The sequence below is a fragment of the Pholcus phalangioides genome, unplaced genomic scaffold (assembly GCF_987345545.1).
Source record: "Pholcus phalangioides strain wild (caught in Gottingen) unplaced genomic scaffold, Ppha-v1.0 ptg000039l_1, whole genome shotgun sequence".
Classification (NCBI taxonomy): Eukaryota; Metazoa; Arthropoda; class Arachnida; order Araneae; family Pholcidae; genus Pholcus; species Pholcus phalangioides.
The window spans coordinates 17,523,287-17,543,811 of record NW_028301625.1 but is presented as its reverse complement, the minus strand read 5'-3'; the positions used below and the strand labels follow the sequence as shown (position 1 = coordinate 17,543,811).

At 36.4% G+C, this 20,525-nt stretch overlaps 1 protein-coding gene across 5 annotated transcripts in view; it reads right to left on the bottom strand.

Moving 5' to 3' along the window:
- The window catches only part of LOC149065638 (constitutive coactivator of PPAR-gamma-like protein 1 homolog), a 234,636-nt gene that overhangs the window by 74,213 nt on the left and 139,898 nt on the right, over positions 1-20,525 (bottom strand). For all 5 annotated transcript variants that reach the window (XM_089253548.1, XM_089253549.1, XM_089253551.1 and 2 more), the window contains exons 8-9: positions 6,354-6,506; positions 1,747-1,912 (exon numbers count right to left, since the gene is read on the bottom strand). In XM_089253548.1, coding sequence (XP_089109674.1) covers positions 1,747-1,912; positions 6,354-6,506 — 319 coding nt within the window. The remainder of the gene's footprint in view (positions 1-1,746; positions 1,913-6,353; positions 6,507-20,525) is intronic.

The following is a 20,525-nucleotide window of genomic DNA, read 5'->3' as shown; positions in this document are numbered from 1 at the left end:
ATTTCAGTTGACAGCTCATAATTGTAACAATAACAGCCATATTCACAGACAGTGTTTAAACTACAATAGCAGGTGAAAGGATTGGAGATCGACACAGATTGAATAAATTCTGGATTTTTACCAATTCATGTCTATCGCTAATCCTTTAACCTACGTTTGTAGTTTAAACTTTGTCGGTGAATACGGGCATAAATATGATGCTTTCATGTATGCAAAAGTGTACAAAATTACAAAAATATATTTTAAGATTGTTTTCATAGAATACAATATAAATAATGACATCAATGGGAAATATTGGGATAACTTAATCATAGTGGAAACACATTTTTCACGATGTCATGGTACAAAAAAAAGAAGGGGTATATGTACGTTCATATATCTGTGTGTATATATATACATATGTGTGTGTGTGTATATATCTCTATGAGCATGTACGTATTTATGTGTATATATGAATAGTATTGTGAAACGAAAAGGTATATTTATTCCATAGACTCATTTATACAGGAAATATCATAATTCAACAATTTCAGATCTTATAATTCAAATTTTAAGAGAGCGTAAATTTTTTAAATATATTCATATCTTATTACATAAAACATACTTATAACATAACGTACGGTACTTGGAAAATGGTGGCAAAATATAATTTAATCCATAGGGCTGCCTGGAAGGACGTTATGTCCCATGGGGCCCAATATGACTACTGTATTCATGTGTTGTTCTTTCTATGTGGTTTTTGTTGTGCTATTTATATGTATTTTGCGTTTGTTTTCGCAAATGAACAAAAACGAAAAAAAAAACAAAACAGGTTTGTGCGTGTTTGGGTATCAAGTAGAACCAATACCTACTATAACAGAAAGCGTTCGTGCGAGGCTTTGACGTCACCGAAGTCGTCCATTTCACCTGTAGCGATTGGGTAAAGCAAGCCGATGTATGTGGAATCTTTACCTTTTTTACAGTATATGGAATGACTATAGGTGAAATGGATGACTTCGGTGATGTTACGAGCTTTGACCGGAGGCTTTCTGCAATAGGTGGTGTTGATGGAGCGGCAGGTTTAGACACGGCTTCACAGATTGCCTTCCGTGCAGACACAACAGATTGGCTTCAAGTTTGTCTTCTCTTGAACTATCTCGCATGCATATACAAATTCATCATTACAGTAGAGATAGATGCAATTTTATAAAAAATAATGAAAATAAGTAAAACACCACAAGAAACTCGAAGACCCGATTTTTCAAAACGATTTCCGTAGTATTGAGAGTGTCTCCTGTAGCTCCGTATTTCATGCGGCCGTCCGTAGAAACTACGGACAATTTGTAGCCCAGAGGCCTGGGACAATTACTACTATTGTTTGTCTTTTCATGCTATAAATTCACTAGAGGCACCCCCCCAAACATCCCAGCCTAGGGGACACTGCTCCATGAAGTAGGAAGTAGAAGCTTGGACGAAAGACACCAAGAAAGAAGAAAATATATTGAATACCACAGCTTCAAAATAAACCCATATTTTAAGGAAAAAATAAAGTGCGGAAAAAAAGTTTGTCTTAAAAAAATTTGACCTTCGCTCAAATTTTATGACTTTTCCATAACCTTTTCCTCATTCTGTTTCTTCCGTGACTTTTCTGTGATGGTAGACACCCTGTTCTTGCAGAGGTTCATTTTAGATAATGTTAAACATTATAAAATCAGATTTTTCAAAAGCTTATCGATGAAAAAAAAGTTATGTAACTTTTTCATTCACCATCAATATTTTCTTTTTCCTTCTTCTGTTCAGCTAAATACTGAAGATGATGATGATTGAAAAGCAAGGCATATACCATTTGTCTAAGTGGCCGGAAGAGGAGACTAGGAGATGGTAGCTCGCGGGCAATATCATCCTCAAATGTTGTTGGAATTTTACATTCACCCTGTGTTAATTAGAAGAAAAAAAAAAAAATGAAGCTTAATTTTTTGTCCAACCTACAGGGAAAAAAGCTTTAACACTCAATATAACATTGCTATCATGGAAATTTCAAAGCATAATTGAAAATAACAATCGTTAGTTACCACAGAATTTTTAGGAAAAAAATGAATCAGGGATAATAATTACACATTCAATTTTCCCATGTCTATAAAAAATGTGACTGAAGAAAAAATGATATTGTTTGCAACATGTTATTTCAATACAATTGAATAATCTACGTTAAATCTACCAAAAATTCAAAATTAACACGGCTATACATGCTTCGGAACTATGTGAAGTTCCTTCATCAGTAGCAGAAACAAAGAAAGAAAATATTGAAAAACTCTTTCTTTCTCCTTTGTTTCTGCTACTGATGAAGGAACTTCATATAGTTCTGAAACACGTATAGCCGTGTTCATTTTGAATTTTGGGTAGATTTAACGTTGATTATTCAATTGTATTAAATTAAAAACCAAAAAGGTAATTCATTTTCACGTTATTTCAAACATATGCCAGCTGTAACTTCACTAACTGATTTCAGTTACTGAATGAAAGGTCTAGCATTAATTGATCCACCAGATTTGTAAAAAATCCTAAGAGGCCAGTATCATAATATATAACTCTAACATATCATATAAAAGGTAACATTTAAAAACCTTGCAAGAGAAATTTGAAATTAGTGTAAATAAGATCTGAGGAAAAAAAGCAAAAAAAAAACTGGCCTAACACTATTAATAACAGGTTTTATTTAATACTCTCAAAGTGGAGATACATGAAATAATAAAACCGGAGTGAACATGATAAATTGCTTGCTGGCTGAAAACAAATACATTGTAAAAAAGATACCTGGTGCCACAACATGACAGCAAAATTATGCATATCAAGTCTAGCGTTTACAATGGCTAAGAATATAACAATTTTCCCCAAAAAATATAAAATATGTAAATAATTATATGAATGCAAAACTGGAAGTTAATGTTTATAAATCAAATGTGAAGGCTTTTTTTGCCATGGATATCGATGAATCACTAGCACAGTACTTTTTATCAGCAATATCACAATTCACCGGATCACTTTTTGTTGTGCAGTTCTTATCAAGAGGAGAATTCAATTCACTATCTTCAACATCTGACAGAGAAATACAATTGTCACATATAGATGAAGGTTCACTGTCATGACTGGGATTCGGAAGTGACGAATGAGTAATGTTTTCATCAACAGGAACATGTTTAACAGATCTTTCACTTGCAATTGATTTCCTAGAAATATCACATTCATGACTATCAGCAATCACTAGATAAGCTGATCAGGGTGTAACTGATCAATGTGAGCAAGATATTTCTCACTAGCGATGTTAACAATCCATGACTTGCTTCCCTTGGGTTCTACCAAAGTTCCCTGACTCCACTGATAATTCTTATTGGATCAAACAAAAACTTTCTGATCGGGGAAAATACCTTTTTGCATTATGATTATGGACAAAATACATTTTCTGTGAATCTTGTCTTCCTTAACACTAGAAAGACGGACAGGGGTCTTTATGACCCTGCACGCTGTTTACACTGGCATATCTCTGCTAAGAATAAACCGAACCACGTGAAATTTCTCGACTTTCGTAAATTAGCATGTTCTTATTTTATGCTAAAGCTTTTTTCGTTATCTTTAATAATGAAGATACGAGCGGATAATACCTAGAAAGATGGAAGGGGGTCATTCTGACCTTTCCTTACATCCTAGCACATTATGCGGTAAATACTATACTGTCATCGCCCCAATTGCTTTCTAAGTAGGTTATAATCCTCCTGAAAATCTTTTTTTTGCATTTGACATTCCGTGTGACATTTCTTTCCCACAATCCCATTTTTATCTGCAAGTGTCCGTCAGCAGGTGTGTAATTTTTGGTTTTTGTCAAGCATTCTTTCCATATTATCCGATAAATTGTTTGTCCTGGACGTAGAAAATTTGAGTGTATGTGATCATTTCAAATAGTTTAGAAATGGTGAGAAAACGTATATTTACTGAACAAGAAATACTCTAGGAGTTGCAAAGATTAGATGAGAAAAACTCTGGAAGCAGTGATGATGAAAGTGCAGAAGAGCATGAGATCTACCCTATGCCAAACTGTGGAAAAGCAAGTAGCGCTTCTGATGAAGATTTAAATCAAAACAAACGGTGCATCAGTTGGTACAAAATAAAATGCCATTGAGAAATAAGAAACGTAAAATCGTGAGAAATGATACCTTGTCGAAAAAAAGACCCCAGAAACAATTGCTTATAATAATGAAACTAAATATGTGGAGTCGACATCGTGGATCAAATGGTGTGATTATACATGACCAAGATTGGAAGTCGTCGCTGGCCAATGCATGTATTTTCTAACATTTTGGATATGTCAGCGATAAATGCTTGGATTTTGTACAAACAAGTGACAAGAAAAAAATCACTCAGAGAACTTACATATTGCAGTTTTGTGAAGGACTCCGCGAGCGCGTTCTGAGTATTTCAATTTGAAAACTACAATATTCAAAATGTGATAATATGTAAAACACCTATTGATGATGACAAAAAATGACAGAAATGCCAAGTGAGAAGGAACTGCTCACTCAATAAAACACTTCAATCTTGTACGCAATGCAAAAAACCAGTGTGCGGCAAATGTACATCGAGAGAGGTGATTTGTACAGAATGCTTTGAGTGCTAGATAAAACAATATGTTAAAAGGCCAGTGGTTTCACCCTTTGTTTTTTGTTTTATAACTTTATGTTTTTAAAATGATATACCGTGATTTGAAACATTAAGGTATCCGAAAACTGCAAAAAACTATGGGGTCACTTTGACCCCGTCCCGTCTTTCTAGTGTTAAACACTGGGATGTACAAGAGACAATGGTGTTATAAGCAGGGTTGGCAGGATTTTGACAGTTTAAACCGCAGTTTAAACTGTAAATTGCTGAAGCCATAAATATGAAATTCAGTCAGCATTATATTTTATAATGTAGATACCCGCTAAGATGGGATTTCTCAAAATTTGCCCTGCAAGGGGTCACAAGGCATTTTCAGATAACCAAACCAAATTCACATGAACAAAGCTGCAAGGTAACAGCAAGTATTTAAATATTCTTATACCACTCCCATATGCTACCTGTTGGGCTATTTTCCATTTTCCACTCGTGTAAAATAGTCCATTTGGGGAAAAGATTTTTCTACTGTAAATTTGATAATTATGGAAATCTTCCCCTTTAAAAATAAGCTCCTCAAATTTAGACATCTATAATCATTAAAAAAATGAGGATATCAAAAAATGAAGTCAAGTTCTCAACATTACTGCAGTTGAAATCTACCTGTCGTTCATCAGCTGAATATTTCTTCAGAACATTTTTTTTAACAGGCCAAACACAGAATTGTCCGAGGGTGAAATGTCTGTACCCACTTGCATTATACTGCAGGGGGGTGGGGGGGGGGAATGATTCAATATATTCCAGCACAGGTTCTGTTTGCTTCTGTACTTTTTTTTTTTTTTTTTTTGTAGTAGCAGCAGTTTGTAGTCTTATATTATGCTGTAAAAGTAGTAAATTGTTTATTGGGATGACATATTTCAGACTTAGTGCTATAAAATGCGTTAATAGATTTTGTTACTGCGCCGAACTGCGCTCACAATCTATATGAAACTTGGATAAATTTCATATTTTCATTTGCTAATAAATTGGGGAAAACTGTTCAAATTTATCTCTAATAAATATGAGAGTAATGCCATGTTCAAAATTATTAGCATTATTAAGATGGATTGATTATAGAAATCAATAAAATGACAAAAACAGTTTACCATAACCCCAAAATTTCACTGTGCTGAACTTATTTTGGTTTCATGAGTGAGATGTGATAACACCAAAGATAGAAGAATTGCACATATTTAATAAAATAAACAGAACTTGAGCATATGTGTATGTGCATGTGTTTTGTAAAGATATTTATTTCCTGTTTGAGATTTTTAGTTATTTTCAGCTTATTTCTGAATTTTGCCAAGGCTGTTAGCAAACACGTATAACATGTTACATGCAAGAACATTTGATATGATTTACATGAAATATACTAAAAACCCCCTAACACTTTGAACCAAATATATAAATAATTAATGTTACACTCTTCATATCAGTTTTGACTTGCCTCCAAGCATGAGGAATCAAACGTGTTTCTTAATCAGATAATAAGTATTTACACAGAATCATTCCATTCTGAATGTTATTCTCTTCTAAATATCCACCTCACACCAAAAATTTCATTTATTATAATTTATTATATGTACACACATTATATCCTGTCAATCAGTCCAGCTTAACATTCATAAATATTTTTTATCTCACTTAAACACAAAATAATGATTCAAGCTTGAAATTTTTTTTTTTTTCACCTGTGAAAGAACTTGAAAAATGGAAGGATTCATAAGCCCAAGTTGATGCCGTTCACGGGCAATACGCATCACTTCTGCAGAAACTTTAGGTAAGGTTGGAGCATCCGGTTGGGGTTTGGAACCTGGGGACTTACTTTTTTTATTCTTTGAGTTCTATATATTAAAATAAATAAATAAATTATTCAATATATATTTAAAAAAAGGTTCAAGAAATTATTCTATATATATTACATCACAAGCAAAAAACTGATCTAAGTCAAACCTTGTCTGAATAAGTTATTAAAAAAAATATACATGTAGTAAAAAATAGAGTATTTCTCTTCTAGGTTTATATATTGTGCACCCAGCTTAATGTGATCACATCAGCACTCTGGATTTCTAACAATGATGATCTATTGATAACTATACCTGAAACAAATCTGAAAGCAAATGCGATGACCATGCATCCATATTTATTTTTGGAGGATATGAAAAGCGGTTAATCCCACTTTCCTTCACATAACTGGTTGCAGAATGTTCAATCATGGTATTTTTTTGACAAATTGTTCTCTAAAACAGTTCTTTTCTTTCTATTAAACTAAAATCCAACATTTTTGAGGAGCTAGAATGGAGCTTTCTAATGTTTCATAACTTAATTTTTTTATTTTTTAATAATAAAAATATATTCATTATATGGGGTACCAACAATATTACTGGTTTCAAATATATTGAGGATTTAATAATCTTCAACTACAACAACTTTCACAAAATCAGCCAGCAAGTTTATCCTAGCAAATTAAATCTTAAAAAACCATTCTCTCAAAATGATAATCAAGCTGATTTCCTTGACTTAAAAATAAACATTGCTAACAATATGGTCTTAACTGGTATCCATGACAAAAGAAAAGACTAACTTCAAAGTCAATTTTCTAACCAATCACAATTCAAATATCAGAATTGATAGTGATGTAAGTGGATGAAGGTCACGTAAATTTTTTCACTTCATTATGCCTGATGCTTTAGCCATCCAGTTGACTCCGGCCACTTTTCTAATCTTGTTGATTCATCTTGTATCGGGATGCGTTCTGTGACGTTTAACATCACGGGTACCAATCCAGAATACTTGTGGTCCATCTGTTGTCCTGTTTCTTGAAATATGTCCAGCCCATTTTCATTTTAAATGTTTAATTCTTTCCCTGATATCATACCTTCGTGTAGCTTCTTATCCAAGTGATTCGTTTCCTGTCTTTTCTTGTGATGCCTAGTATACATCCTTCCATGCTCCTTTGTGTTGTCTGTAGCCTTTGTATTGTCTTGCTAGTGAGTGTCCATGTTTCAGTTCCATAAGTCAGTGCTGGTAGCATACACTGGTTAAAAACTTCTTTTCAGGCACAATGGCATGTGGCTCTTCAGAGTTACACTTTTTGGTAAAAATGCTCCATTCGATCCCAATTCTGTTTATTTCATAAATATGATTCTGTTGTCCATGGTAATTCCTTGTCCCAAGAGTACACATAGCTTTGTACTTCTATTTCTGTGTTGTGGAGCAGGATTGTCCTCTTCAACGCAAAGGAGTTGAACATAACTTTGGTCATTTGCAGATTCATTTTCAAACCCACCTGAATCACCCGCCTTCATCAGTTCTTGTGTGTGTGTATCGTTTCTTCTAGTTCGTCTGGATTAGTGCTGATATAACAATATCATCGGCAAAATGCAAATGGTTGAGAAATTCCCTGTTTGTTCCATTTCCTTTTTCATCTTAATCCAGTTTTCTGAATACTTCTAACACAGCGGTAAAGAGCTCTGGCAAGAAAGTATCACCCTGTCAGACTTCTTTTCCAAGTTTAATCTTTGCTTTTCCCTTTATCCAATGAATGGTTGCAGTGGCTTTGTCATATACTTTCTTAACGATATTGACGTATGTCTCTCTCTTCTCTATCCCTAATTACATTCAAAGCTTTAACAGCAGCAGATGTGAAGACAGAATCAAACGCTTTCTCAAAATCAATGAAGACCATACACAACGGTAATTTGTATTCCTTGTGTTTGAGCTCCTTGATTGTTTAAATATGATCCATTGCACTTCGAAAACCTGATTGTTCATTTGGTTGGGCATTTTTTTGAAAAATTATAAAGGATTGAAATGCTCATTCAAATTATGAAAACATTTTCAAGATCGCTTGACGGGAGAAAAACCAATCTGTTAAAATCCTACATTGAAGTTTGTCATCTAGCCGCTATGCAGTCATCACCATTTAGCTTTGTGAAAATCAGGAATGTGTATGTAGAATCTGCCTTTGTAGGGGGCACAAGGATTTCTTCCACTGAAATTTCCGGTCATTAACACTCAAAAGGAATTTTAAAGTAACAGATTGCATAAGAATGTTTTTTTTTCAATATTTTAATTTTGTACAAAATATTTAATATTTTCAATTTTTGATCTTGGTAGGATGGGTGATGGAAGGTGGGTTCGTGAATGTGGTATGCAAAGAACAACTTATGATGGAAACATAACAGGTTACAATATTAACAAGAGATTAAAGGTTACATGTGACTAGAGAACAAATGCATCGAACACATCTGAACATCGAACTTATATACACACAACATAATTTGCATATTCAGTCACTTGATGTTGCCAGATCACAACACCTCTCTACCCTAGTTGGTGAATTCATCAATTCCGTAATGCCGTGGAAGCAGAACAGTTCGTTTAGGTCTTTGGCGAATTTCTTCTGGTACCTCTATTTTCGGACAGTCAATAGGAACTGAAGATGACTGTTCTCCTGCTAGACAATGTCTGGTCTGATGCAGCAACAGTTGCTCCAATAGCCACAGATGGACTAGAATCATCAGGTTGTGGCAAAGAATCTTGAGATTCTACTTTTTCATCTTGGCTTTCCTGGACCATTTGATCCACATGACACTTAACGACAGTTCCGTCGTTAGTCCCCATTCTGTACGAGAGATAACCTGTTGCCTGTACAGGGCTCAGCACGACTCATAGCCTCAAAACTAGTGAAAATAGTGACCAAAATGTTTTAAAAAATTACCAAATAGTCGTAAAAAGTGTCCAAATTTTGACAATCTGGAATCGTATGAACCGTTTTCACCAAACTTTGCATTTCAATGGAACTCTTACAGATTGATTTAATTATTTCTGATAATGTAAAAATAATCAAACTAACCATTTTGTTAAACAGGAAAGTTTTGAATAACTTAGCACATTTATCAACAGCTATGCGAGAGAGAGAGAATTACATTACACCAACTGTAGGCAGCAGTTGTAATGCCTTTCCTCGTGCTGCTTTCCACAACTCATCTCAAAATTAATTTAAGCAGGAAAAATTTCAAAACAGTAGAAAGTTTTCACGTTTAAAGAAACAAAACAAAGAAATAACACAAAGTTTGAAGGAGAGAATTTTTTTCCATCCACACAGACACTAGTGGATTTTTTTATTCATGTTATGTGTGTGTGCGCTATGAATGGCAGCACACAAAATACAATCAAATTTTCTTTTACCTAGTATGAATTTTATTTACATACGATACCTAAGTCTGTATAATCTGTTCAGATGTGTTTTTCAACTCGTCTGAGTCATTACAGCACAATTAAAATAAGCAAGAGCAGCAAATAACTTAAGTCCTATATTCACTGTTTGCTGTAGAAACAATGGCGCAGCCTGAATTTTTCTCTAGCACGTGTTCAGGATTCACTATTATTTTTTTTTATAATGTATGACACTGAAGGACATTTCTAATTCTATACTCCAAATTGACAATACATTCAACAATAACATTAGAATCTTGTGATGAATTCTTCAGACCTGATTTACAAAAAATATTTCATGATTTAAAGTGTTTCAATTTAGACTATCGCTAGAAAACAATCTTTAGAAATGTGTCGTTTTCAAGACAAAGTGGTAGAAATACGTCGCTGCTTAACCATCTTCCAAAAATTCAGCGTTTTCAAGACAAAGTAGTAGAAATACAATAAACTTTGCTTAACAAAATCAATGTATCTATGTTAAGCATTCCAAAAGTAACAAAGCTTGAAATTCTCAGCACAACAGATGTTTTGACAAACAGATTATATATCTCCTGTTTAACATCAAGAATATTTTCTTAAGAGCTACATGAATGACAACAATCTCATTTTTTTTCCTTATTGACCCATATACAAATTTATTCTATAATATAAAATCACAAACTCAAAAACGGTCTGTTTCTAAGCAACCAAAATTAATCACTATTTTATGTAACGGAAGTCAGTGACGTTTGTGTTATGAAAATTGGTTACGATTTTGGGTCAAGTTTTCATTTAACTTTTGTTGATTCATTCAACTCTCTTGATGTTTGATAAAACTTACATCCACTTGTAGGGAAGGTAAAAATTAGTCATAATCCAAGCTGAGCGTAAAAAAAAGTAAAAGTTCACATTTTGTTGACTCATGTGACGCTGTTTTCCTCTAATTTCTCAAAAACCCTACACATTTTTTCTTTCGGTGTTTTCAGGCAAACTTGCCCACTTCTGATGTCTACAAAGTTTTTTCTCTTTATCCCTACTTCCATAATTTTTTCTGCAGTGTTCAGCATAGTTTTCGATGATGACAACTGAATTTCCAACTCCCTTTCTTCTGCTCTTAGTCTTTGATTCTCATCTGGTCGTGAAACTTTCTTATCAAAAGTTTTTGGTGCTGAAGTTCTGATGGTACTTCTGATGCCAGCTGCGAACAGCTTTCAGAAGGCCAAGGTTGATGTCACAGCATGACTCAAATGACGTCATTGAAGGCGAAAGTTAAAGGGAAATTTCAGAGAACCCAGATTGGCGCAGATGCACCAAATTTTCTCTGAAAATCAACGTTAGGGCGCAGTATGTCATGGAGGAAAGAACAGGTGACATGACCAGTGCATCTGTTGAGAAAGTATGGGGAATCAGGGTTGCCAGATATGAAGCCAGTGCTCTCTATTAAAGGGACCGAGTAAGGCCAAACAATGTGTGGCTTCCCATGCTTTCCTATGAGAAACATCGTTTTTAAAAAACATTTAAAAATTTTCTTTTCACTTCAGGAACTCAATTTTTTTTTCTCAAATTCTATGTATATATTTATACAATTGAACAAGAGCTTTGACGATTTTAATTATTATTTGTTTTCGAATATTAATTTTAACAACATGGAACCTTTTGCAAAAATAACAAAAAATTTACCCATATCTTGTGCCACAAAATTTCTCAGCATTTTAATTTAAAAAAAAATTATTCCAAAGCATGTAACACCTCAGTGCTGAGATAGAGACAATATTTAAAGACACTTGAACAAGCGGTGTTTGAAAAATCTGCCTTTTTTGCGAAAAACATATATGCAACACATTAGCATATATAATGCCTTTCAGCTGTTTATATTAAAATATTGTATAAATATTTCCAGTCCAGGGTAGAACAAAAACTCCAACACACACACACACACACACACACACAATTTTAGATTTCAAATTCAATTCGAAACTGTTTTTTGCACAATTTTCATACACATACCACTAAGGGTGTAGCGGGGGAAACTTGAGGGTCTGGTTCCCCCTTCCCCAAAATGTGATAAAATGACAGAAAAAAAGAAAAAAGATGACCAAAACTTTTGTTCTATCACTTTGGCGAAATTAAAGTGCCCCCCCCCCCGAATGAAATTTCTGGCTACGCCCCTGCATACCACTTTAAAACACTTTAAAAGCAAAGTAATGGATACAAACAGGGACGCCGGAAGTCGGAAATGATTGGTGTTGCTCAAAGTATGCGAGTCATTTCTCAGTATAGGCAATAGTGTCCCGTTTTTTCGAATCTATTTGATTTTAGCGATGACCCGTTCTTCAACCTACTTTTGTAGTAGTGGTAAGATTTTTACTACAGTAAAATATAACAAACCTATGCAGGAGGGGGTATAGGGGTCCCGTGTCTGCCCCAAGACCAGTGCCGTCTTAATGCATGGGCCCACCTGGGCACAGCCCGGGTGAGCCCATCTCAAGAGAACGCGGGTCTCACAAAAATGAGAACCAGTTAAAATTTGAGAATTTGCCGAGGGGGATCTCAGAAAAATCGCTTAGCCCTGGGGCCTATGATGCTCTAAAGACGACCCTGTCCAAGACAGGGGTGGGAAGTGACTAAGTCCATTTCGGAGCAGCCTTGGAGCAGAAAAATTCAGGATTCGGAGCAGTTTTGGAGCAGCAAATTCGGGATTTGGAGCAATTTTGGAGCAGCAAAATATGGGATTCGGAGCAGATATTTATAAATTGGAGCAGTGAAATTAAGAAGAATATTTTCATTAACCCTCAACCCTTTTCAAAATAAAACTGCACTGTCTTTTGTTATCAATCATCTTTTCGTCAGCTTGATTTTTGTTTTTGGTGTTTTAGGCTTTTGACACCTTGTTTGAAAGAGCGGCTATCATAAAATTTTTGGCACCCGTCTATTTAAGATGATTTTTGCTTACTGAGGGCACTATTTGCTGCCTGGAACAGCAGCACTTCAAATGAGCTAAAAAAATTTTATAAGTTTTTAATTTTTTTATACTTGGAAAGAAATTGTTGCAAAATGGGAGAGAATTTCGGAAGAATCAACTCGATGTTTGGCGATTCAGCACTCATTATCTGGCGAGATTGGCGATCTGACACTCGTTATTTGGCGATATTTACGATTTAACGCTCGTTATTAAGCAACATTGGCGATTTAACGCTCGTTATTCGGCAAAGTTTTTAAACTAACATTCGTAATTCGACGGACACACTTTTTACTCCTGGAATGAAAATTTTTTGGCATTGCAAACCATCTTCAGTTCCACGATCACAGACAATATCAGGGTTTCGCAATGGAAAGCCCGATCAGGGGGCGATAGTTTAAGTATAGTGGAATAAAACACGCTCTTCTCGTAAAGAAACTTTTCGTGGCTAGCAGGAACAAAAATTTTTTGCCGTCCTTTCCGAAATTCCGGGCATACTGAAGCAAAATTCGCTATTTGGCTCAGAAAAATGTGAAAATACGCTATTGGAGCAGGATGGCGCAAGATATTAGTTTTGGCGCAGTGCGGCGCAATTGGCGCAGAGTTCCCACCCCTGCCAAGAGACAATCAAAATTTAAAATTATTTTTTGAATAACTTAAAATATTGAAAGAAAATACCTTTTTATGTGTGCTATATTTTTCAATTTCTGTTAATTTAAAATGTTTTTTGAAGGTAATGAATTCAAAATGTCTCTGGGGCCGATGCCGTGAGAGTCCCCTCCATAAAATTTACATAAAACTTGAAATTCTATTGTAAACCGATAAAGTGGTGGAAAATGGGTTTAATCCTCAATCAAATGATGGTTTTGGTCATCAATTCTTTAGAACCATGCTGATGCGTATTCTGAAATCGAATAGTTCTGTGGTATGTATTTTATAGTTTTTAATCAATAACTTTGGATTGGATTGTTGATGATTTAGTTGAATTTGTGACTCAAGTTCTCAGATAATCCGGCATCCTGCAAAGGTTTTCCGAAGAGATTGTTAAACTGCTCTGGAATGCCACGGATAAACGTTGATTAGGAAAAGACGTGCCGCGGGTGGAAAAAGTTTGGGAGTCCCTGACATATAAGTGTATAAGAGGCCCCACACATCCTTCAACGCTGCCTGCGCTAGGATCTTTGACGGGCCTCCAAGCCAAGTGATTTTTCTGAGGCCCTATTAAGCAAATTATCGAAAGTTTCAACCAGATCTAATTTTTTTGAGCCTCCTCTTCGCTTGGACCCCCGAGCTGTGCCTAGGTGAGTCCATTCTTTTTGACGGCACTCCTGCCCTTTGGGCCATTTAAGGATTACGCCAGCAAATTTTTAGCCATTTTTGACCCTCCCCCCTTGTCAGCAAAATTCACCACCCTCAACCTCTTAACGCATATTGTTGGTATCAGAAACGCACGCAGTAGAGAGGGCCATAGGGGCTCGTTCGCCCCCCAGATGAAAAAAATGTTTTTTTAATGAAAAAAAACATTTAAAAAAATTAAAATTTCGAAAGAAAATACCTATATGTGTGTTGTTATAATCGATTTCTGTTAATTTCAATGCTATTTGATTGCGACCCACCCTTTAAGCCATATATGGTAAACCCTGGACCCCCGCACCAAATGTGGGCCTCAAGGTTATCTGATGTCGCTTATCCTCAAACCCAGTTTGAAATGTAAAAGCAAAAATGAACTTTGCGGCACATTTACAGATAGCTTAAATAACCCATGGCACAATTCCAGAGCATTTACGTGGCCCATGGCACATTTTCGGATCACTGACGTAAGCCCGTGGCACATTTTTGGATCACTGAAGTAAGCCCGTGACACATTTTCAGATCACTTAAACCAGCGACACAGTTCCAGAACACTTAAACAATCCATGGCACATTTAGAGATCCCTTGAGTGATATGTGGCACAGTTTTAGAGCACTTAAGCGGCCCCTCAGTGCAGTTCGACATCACTCAAATTACCGGCGGAATATTCCCAGATTACTTAAGCGATCTGTGGCATAATTACGGATCATTTGCACAGTTCCAGACAAATGTTGTTTCATATTTTCATAAAGGGTGGTAGGTGACGTAAGCATCATCCAAAACCTCTTCCCCTGTTGTCATCAAAAATCAGCAAATCGGGAACCCTCCCACCTACCATCGATGCTGACACAATACTGCCACGGATAAACCGCTTACCTAAGGGGCCCGGTGTGTCTCAATAGTTTCGGACACGAAAAATATTTGCTGGATTTTATATATCCGGGAATATGAATCGCAAGAGCGTAGTGAGAGGGGGGAGTCTTGAGGGTGTAGTCCCTCTCCCAAAATGTGAGAAAATGACCGAAAAAAGGGAAAAGATGACAAAATCTATTGTTCTATCACTTTGGTCCCCCCCCCCCCGAAATGAAAGTGGTCCCCGAACGAAATTTCTGGCTACGCCCCTGAGGAATCTGCATCCATTATTTCAAAATATACAAGAATGCTGTGAAATATCCATACAGGAAATGTTAAATACACAAGTCAATAGATTAACACAAAAACTGGCAAAAATTCAGCACTGAAGGTAATTTTAAACTAATGAGAGAAAAAAAAATCCTGAAACTGATAAAAATTTTGGACTTGATGAACCAAAAATAATTGAAAGAAATAATTCCTGCACCACACGCAATAAAAACTCTGAATTTACGGGGGGGGGGGGGGGGAAGAAATTTCAGAATTGTTGAAAGAAATAATTTCAGATTTGATGAAACTTCAGTATTAATGCAAGAAGTAATTTCGGAATTGATGAAGGCCTCCGATAGTTTACCATGAGTGTAGGGGCCCACAAAGCACGGTGCCCAGTGTGACCACTCCTGTCGCACATTCCTAAGAGCGGCTCTCACTTTCACAGCGGAAATCACTTTTCCTCATTTCTCTTTGACAGCCTCAACCGTTTGTCAGTGAATATATGTTGTTTAAATTTTGTTGACTGGGCTATGCCCTCACATCCCGTTGGCTGGGATTTCTGGCAGCCCGAAGCAGAGGCGGATTTAAGGGCAGGCGCACCAGGCGCATAACCTGGACCATGTAAAACCCAAACGTTCTTTTTCTAATTTAAGGGGTCCAGTATTTTCTTTTGCGTCCAGGGCCTCAACTGACTTTAATCAGCATCTACCCCCCCACGCAAAACTTTTCACGGGCTCTTCTGTAGTGAATTTACAGCTTGAACAACACCCAAAAATTTATGGTAACTGTCCCAAGCCAAAGAGCTGTTCCCATGTCGGTCGGCCCTGCTGAATTTGACCATACGGATATCGGGCGTCGACATCTGCACAATAATTTTACGGAATTTAAGACGAACTTGAAAGTTATTGGCAACATTCCCAGTTTAAACGACAGCGGATGGTTTTTCTACAGTTAATTACTACACAAAAGAAAGAAAAAAATACTTAGATAAAAGCAAACTTACGTGGGGTAGAAGTCTAGTGTTCATCAATGTGTCACTACGAAATCCTTTGAACTTTGAAAAAAACAAATCTTAAGCTTTTTTTTTTTTTTTGCTCACATAGGAGCCTTTCATTATTCCAATATAGCAAATTTGTAATTACTACTATCTGACATAAATAGTTCAATCTTACACGAACGGCGAGGAATGGTTTGATTCTCTACATGCAGCTGGTCATCCGACAGACATTGAGCGGGAAAAAAAATTACACACCATAGGAAGTCCAGTCAGGGCCACAACTGGGGGAGGGGGCAGACGGGTTTCGTTTCCCGCACGCTAGACCCTGAAGGGGCGCAAATTTCATTCTGAAACCTCACCTTCAACATTACAAGGTGGTGTCAAAATGCGTGCCTGCCCCGGGTGACCAAGCATCAACTTGTAGTTGTGGCTCTGAGTTCAGCATAGCAATCCGTAATGCTGTACAGCAGAAACGATTCTCTCCCCCCCCCCATGTGGTAGGTATACTGTATATCTATTCAAGAAAACAGCCAAGGAATTTTAGCTGCACACTAATTGCATGCTATCAGCGGCTCTCTTTCCGCCGAGTAAAAAAAGACAGACAGCTTCAATATTGTTAACTAACGCATGTGTTGAATGGGTCTGCAAAACTATTTTTTCCTCTCCCTATAGAAATATTTATTTCCGAGGAAAAAAATATTATTCCCCTTTGAAGTTAGCAGCTTGGCGAAGAGCACAGGTGTTTTTATAGTCTCCAAGGAATGTGGGCTATGTGAGTTTTCTTATGGCATTATTTCAAAATATACAAGAATGCTTCAGGTCATTTTCTGTGGTGCCGACAATGGCAAACCATGAACACGCAAACAACAGGGTCATCTGGTTGTCAACAGAGAGCCCTAAAGCAGAATATTTTTGGGAAAAAGGGACGGAAAGTATGGAAAAACATTCCCTACCCCTGCTGCATTGTTTGGGTCTCATGAAGACAGATACACAAAAATACAAAAATGAGAAAAAAATACAATTAAAAATACTAGTTTCGAGGGGGAAGGGAAGGACCAGCAACATGTTTCCCTTCCTTTGGGTGTTGCAACAAAACAAAGGATTTCCAATGCGATAAGGGGAAGAGAAATCCTCCAAATTCTTATAATTTACAAATGCGGCTGCAAGCCTTTGTTCTGGGAGGGTTTTTTATCTTTCCCCTTGTAAATGATTTTTAGACTGAAAAATTAAAATATGTACCATAATAGTGAAATAAACCGATTAGTTATTCGTGGAAATGCTCGAAAAATGAAAGGGTAATGAATATATTCTTGCTGCCCGGTACGATTGATGTCACGGCGCGGTTGAGAAACAGTTTTAGACGATAAGTTCATGGTGATAATTAAAACATTGTGTATATTTTCTTTTCATTTTGAAATCATTTATGTATTTTTTTCCTTCACAAATTCTCCCTCACACTGCCAGAAGTCGTGAAAAATGGAAAAAAAAACTGTCGAACCATTTCTCCTTCCTCTTTGAATCTCAATACATCTCATTTTACTAGGATGTTTTTTTAAATTACATGTTTCTGTGACTGTATTTGTTTATTTAAACTTTTGAGCTTTGAATTTTAATTTTGATAATAGCACTGGAATAAACAATTCTGTAGTCTGATTTTTTTTTCGCGTATAAACTTCAGATAACAAAGCTATGCCATTATTGCATTTATTTTTATTTTTTGCTTTATTTTACGAGTTTTATTCTCTCAGCGACTTTTTTGTACTTTTCAACTACATAGATGAGACTATTGGTTGATGCCTTTTAACCCATTTACACGGCATAATAGCAATAAGCTTCGTTATGATTTTCAGCAGTAAATGAGTACATAAAGTAATGAAAAAGTAATAGGTATAGATTAGTGTTTTCAAAATGTGTGTCGCTGTTTCCAGGGACATCGGCAACCTTTATGTGGGGTGTCGTAGCGAGCCTGAGATATTCATTTGTGCACCTATTTATGCTTTTAAGAAGTTCTCTTATAACGGAAAATATCTATTAATCTATCCTGAAGAGCCGCTGACGAATCATGAATTAGACAAGGAAGCCGTGGTTGACAAAAGTTTGTGAACCATTGGTATAGGGAAAAGTGTTCCACTGAGAGAGGGATTAACTTTACAAAATACAGTATTTGGGCTTGCCAATGCTAAGATAAGGAGGCGAGATATCTTGTTAATGCCACTCAAAGGATTGAGATCCATCTGAAATCAGCGATGAAATATACTGTCTCCAGTCTATTGCTATGACTACCGTTATGGTATTGAGATTCTATGATGCTCATTTTATTCTCATGCTTAATGGACATATAGGGTGTATGGGAAAGTCCCTTGGACCAGAAATGATTTGCAAACAAAAAGAGCTACAGGAATGCAACTCCTTACAAGGTAAGGGTCCCACGGATATGTCTTCAAAAATTTTAATTAAAAAACAGCTTTGTTTTTAAAAAAACAGTGCAATATTTGAGCCATGTTCAAATGGTGATTGGTACGATTGGTATTGCTTTAGCAACCCGAGCAGATATGTTCCGGCGTCCCTGGATACAAAATGAAGAAGAAAAAAACCAACCCAAGTCATTATTTTCCTAAGTATTATAGGTCAGAAAGATGACTTATCGTGGCTCGTAAAAAAAGTTTATTTTTAATATTTTTTTTTCTCAGGACTACATCTACATAGCGGAAGGTTCAAATGGGCGGCATATATTTTAGTAATACGTATTCAAGAATATGAGAGTGGAACAGAAGAAGGGTGGCAAAATTTGTACAGCCTACTGGCGGCAAAACCATAATACACAGTGGCGGAGGACGGTCGAGCACTTCCAGTACTTTGAGGCACGGGGGCAGCAAAATGCTGTTTGCCCCGTACAGCTGAATCATGTTCACCTCGAGTGGCAAAAATCCTAGCTACGGCCCTGTCAGAAGGTGCTCGAGCAACTCAGAATTGATTCAGAAATAAAAATTCCACATGTAACGCTTAAGACGAGCGCCCACAGGCGTGAAAAACTTTTGAAATGTCCCGGATCTAGCATAATGATGAACGAAACAAAAAGGAAAAATAAACAGTTAAAAAGAAAAATTATGAAAATTGCACTTTTTTATTGGAACTTCATATTATTTTAATTAATCATATTCCCGTAGACATTAATGTGATATTAAGACGACACCAATGAATAAGGCAAATACAAGAAAAATAAAAGTCCTAATGCATTTCAACACCAATGGGTGCCGTCTTCAGAGGAAAATATAACCACAGATCTTAAATGCTCTCGCTACATAAGTGCGAAATGCCAAAAGTTTCTGTTGCATGGGATGGCAAGATCTGAAAGGAGGTGGTAATGAGACCGCGAAAGGCTTACGATAGACTGAGGTTTGGAACTGTGATTTGTGTTTCATTACTAATACATCCAAGAAAGAGAGTTCATTGTTAGTTTCAAATCCGGCTGTGAACTGAACATGGGGGTCTATGTCATTCATCACGAGTAACAATTGTTCCAAGTCATCTTTAGAGCCGTCCCAAAGCACAAAAGTATCGTCCACGTATCTCCGATAAAATAAGAAAGGCACAACGTTCAATAGCTTACTCTCAAAGTCGTCCATATATATATATCACACAAAATCGGCGAGATGGGATTGCCCATTGCTAGACCATCTGTCTGGGTGTAAAACTTGTCATCGAAACTGAAGGCTGTTTGTGAGATACATGTGAAGGTCAGATTGCAAATTTCTTCTACTTCCGGCTGTGTAAAATTGTGGGTTTTAAGTCGTCTTTCTAGACAACTGATGCTACCACCTATGGGAATATTAGTAAACATTGACACTACGTCAAAAGACACCATGTTGAGCTGTTTGGGTTCAACTGTACGTATCAAATAATACGTACAGTCTATCGTAAGCCTTTCGCAGTCTCATTACCACCTCATTTCAGATCTTGCCATCCCATGCAACAGAAACTTTCAGCGTTTCGCACTTATGTAGCGAGAGCATTCAAGACCTGTTCAGATCGGAACACATTAGATCATGAACTTGAAACCATCAGAGCAATTGCGATAGACTGGGGGTTCAACACCAAGATCGTTGACAAAATAAGTAGAAAATTCTTGAAACCAGCACGAGGAACCACTCTAGAAAATATTACAGAGAGACCACTCAAAGAAAATGTAGTCATATCCTACAATCCAATACTCTCACTGAATCACTGAAGAT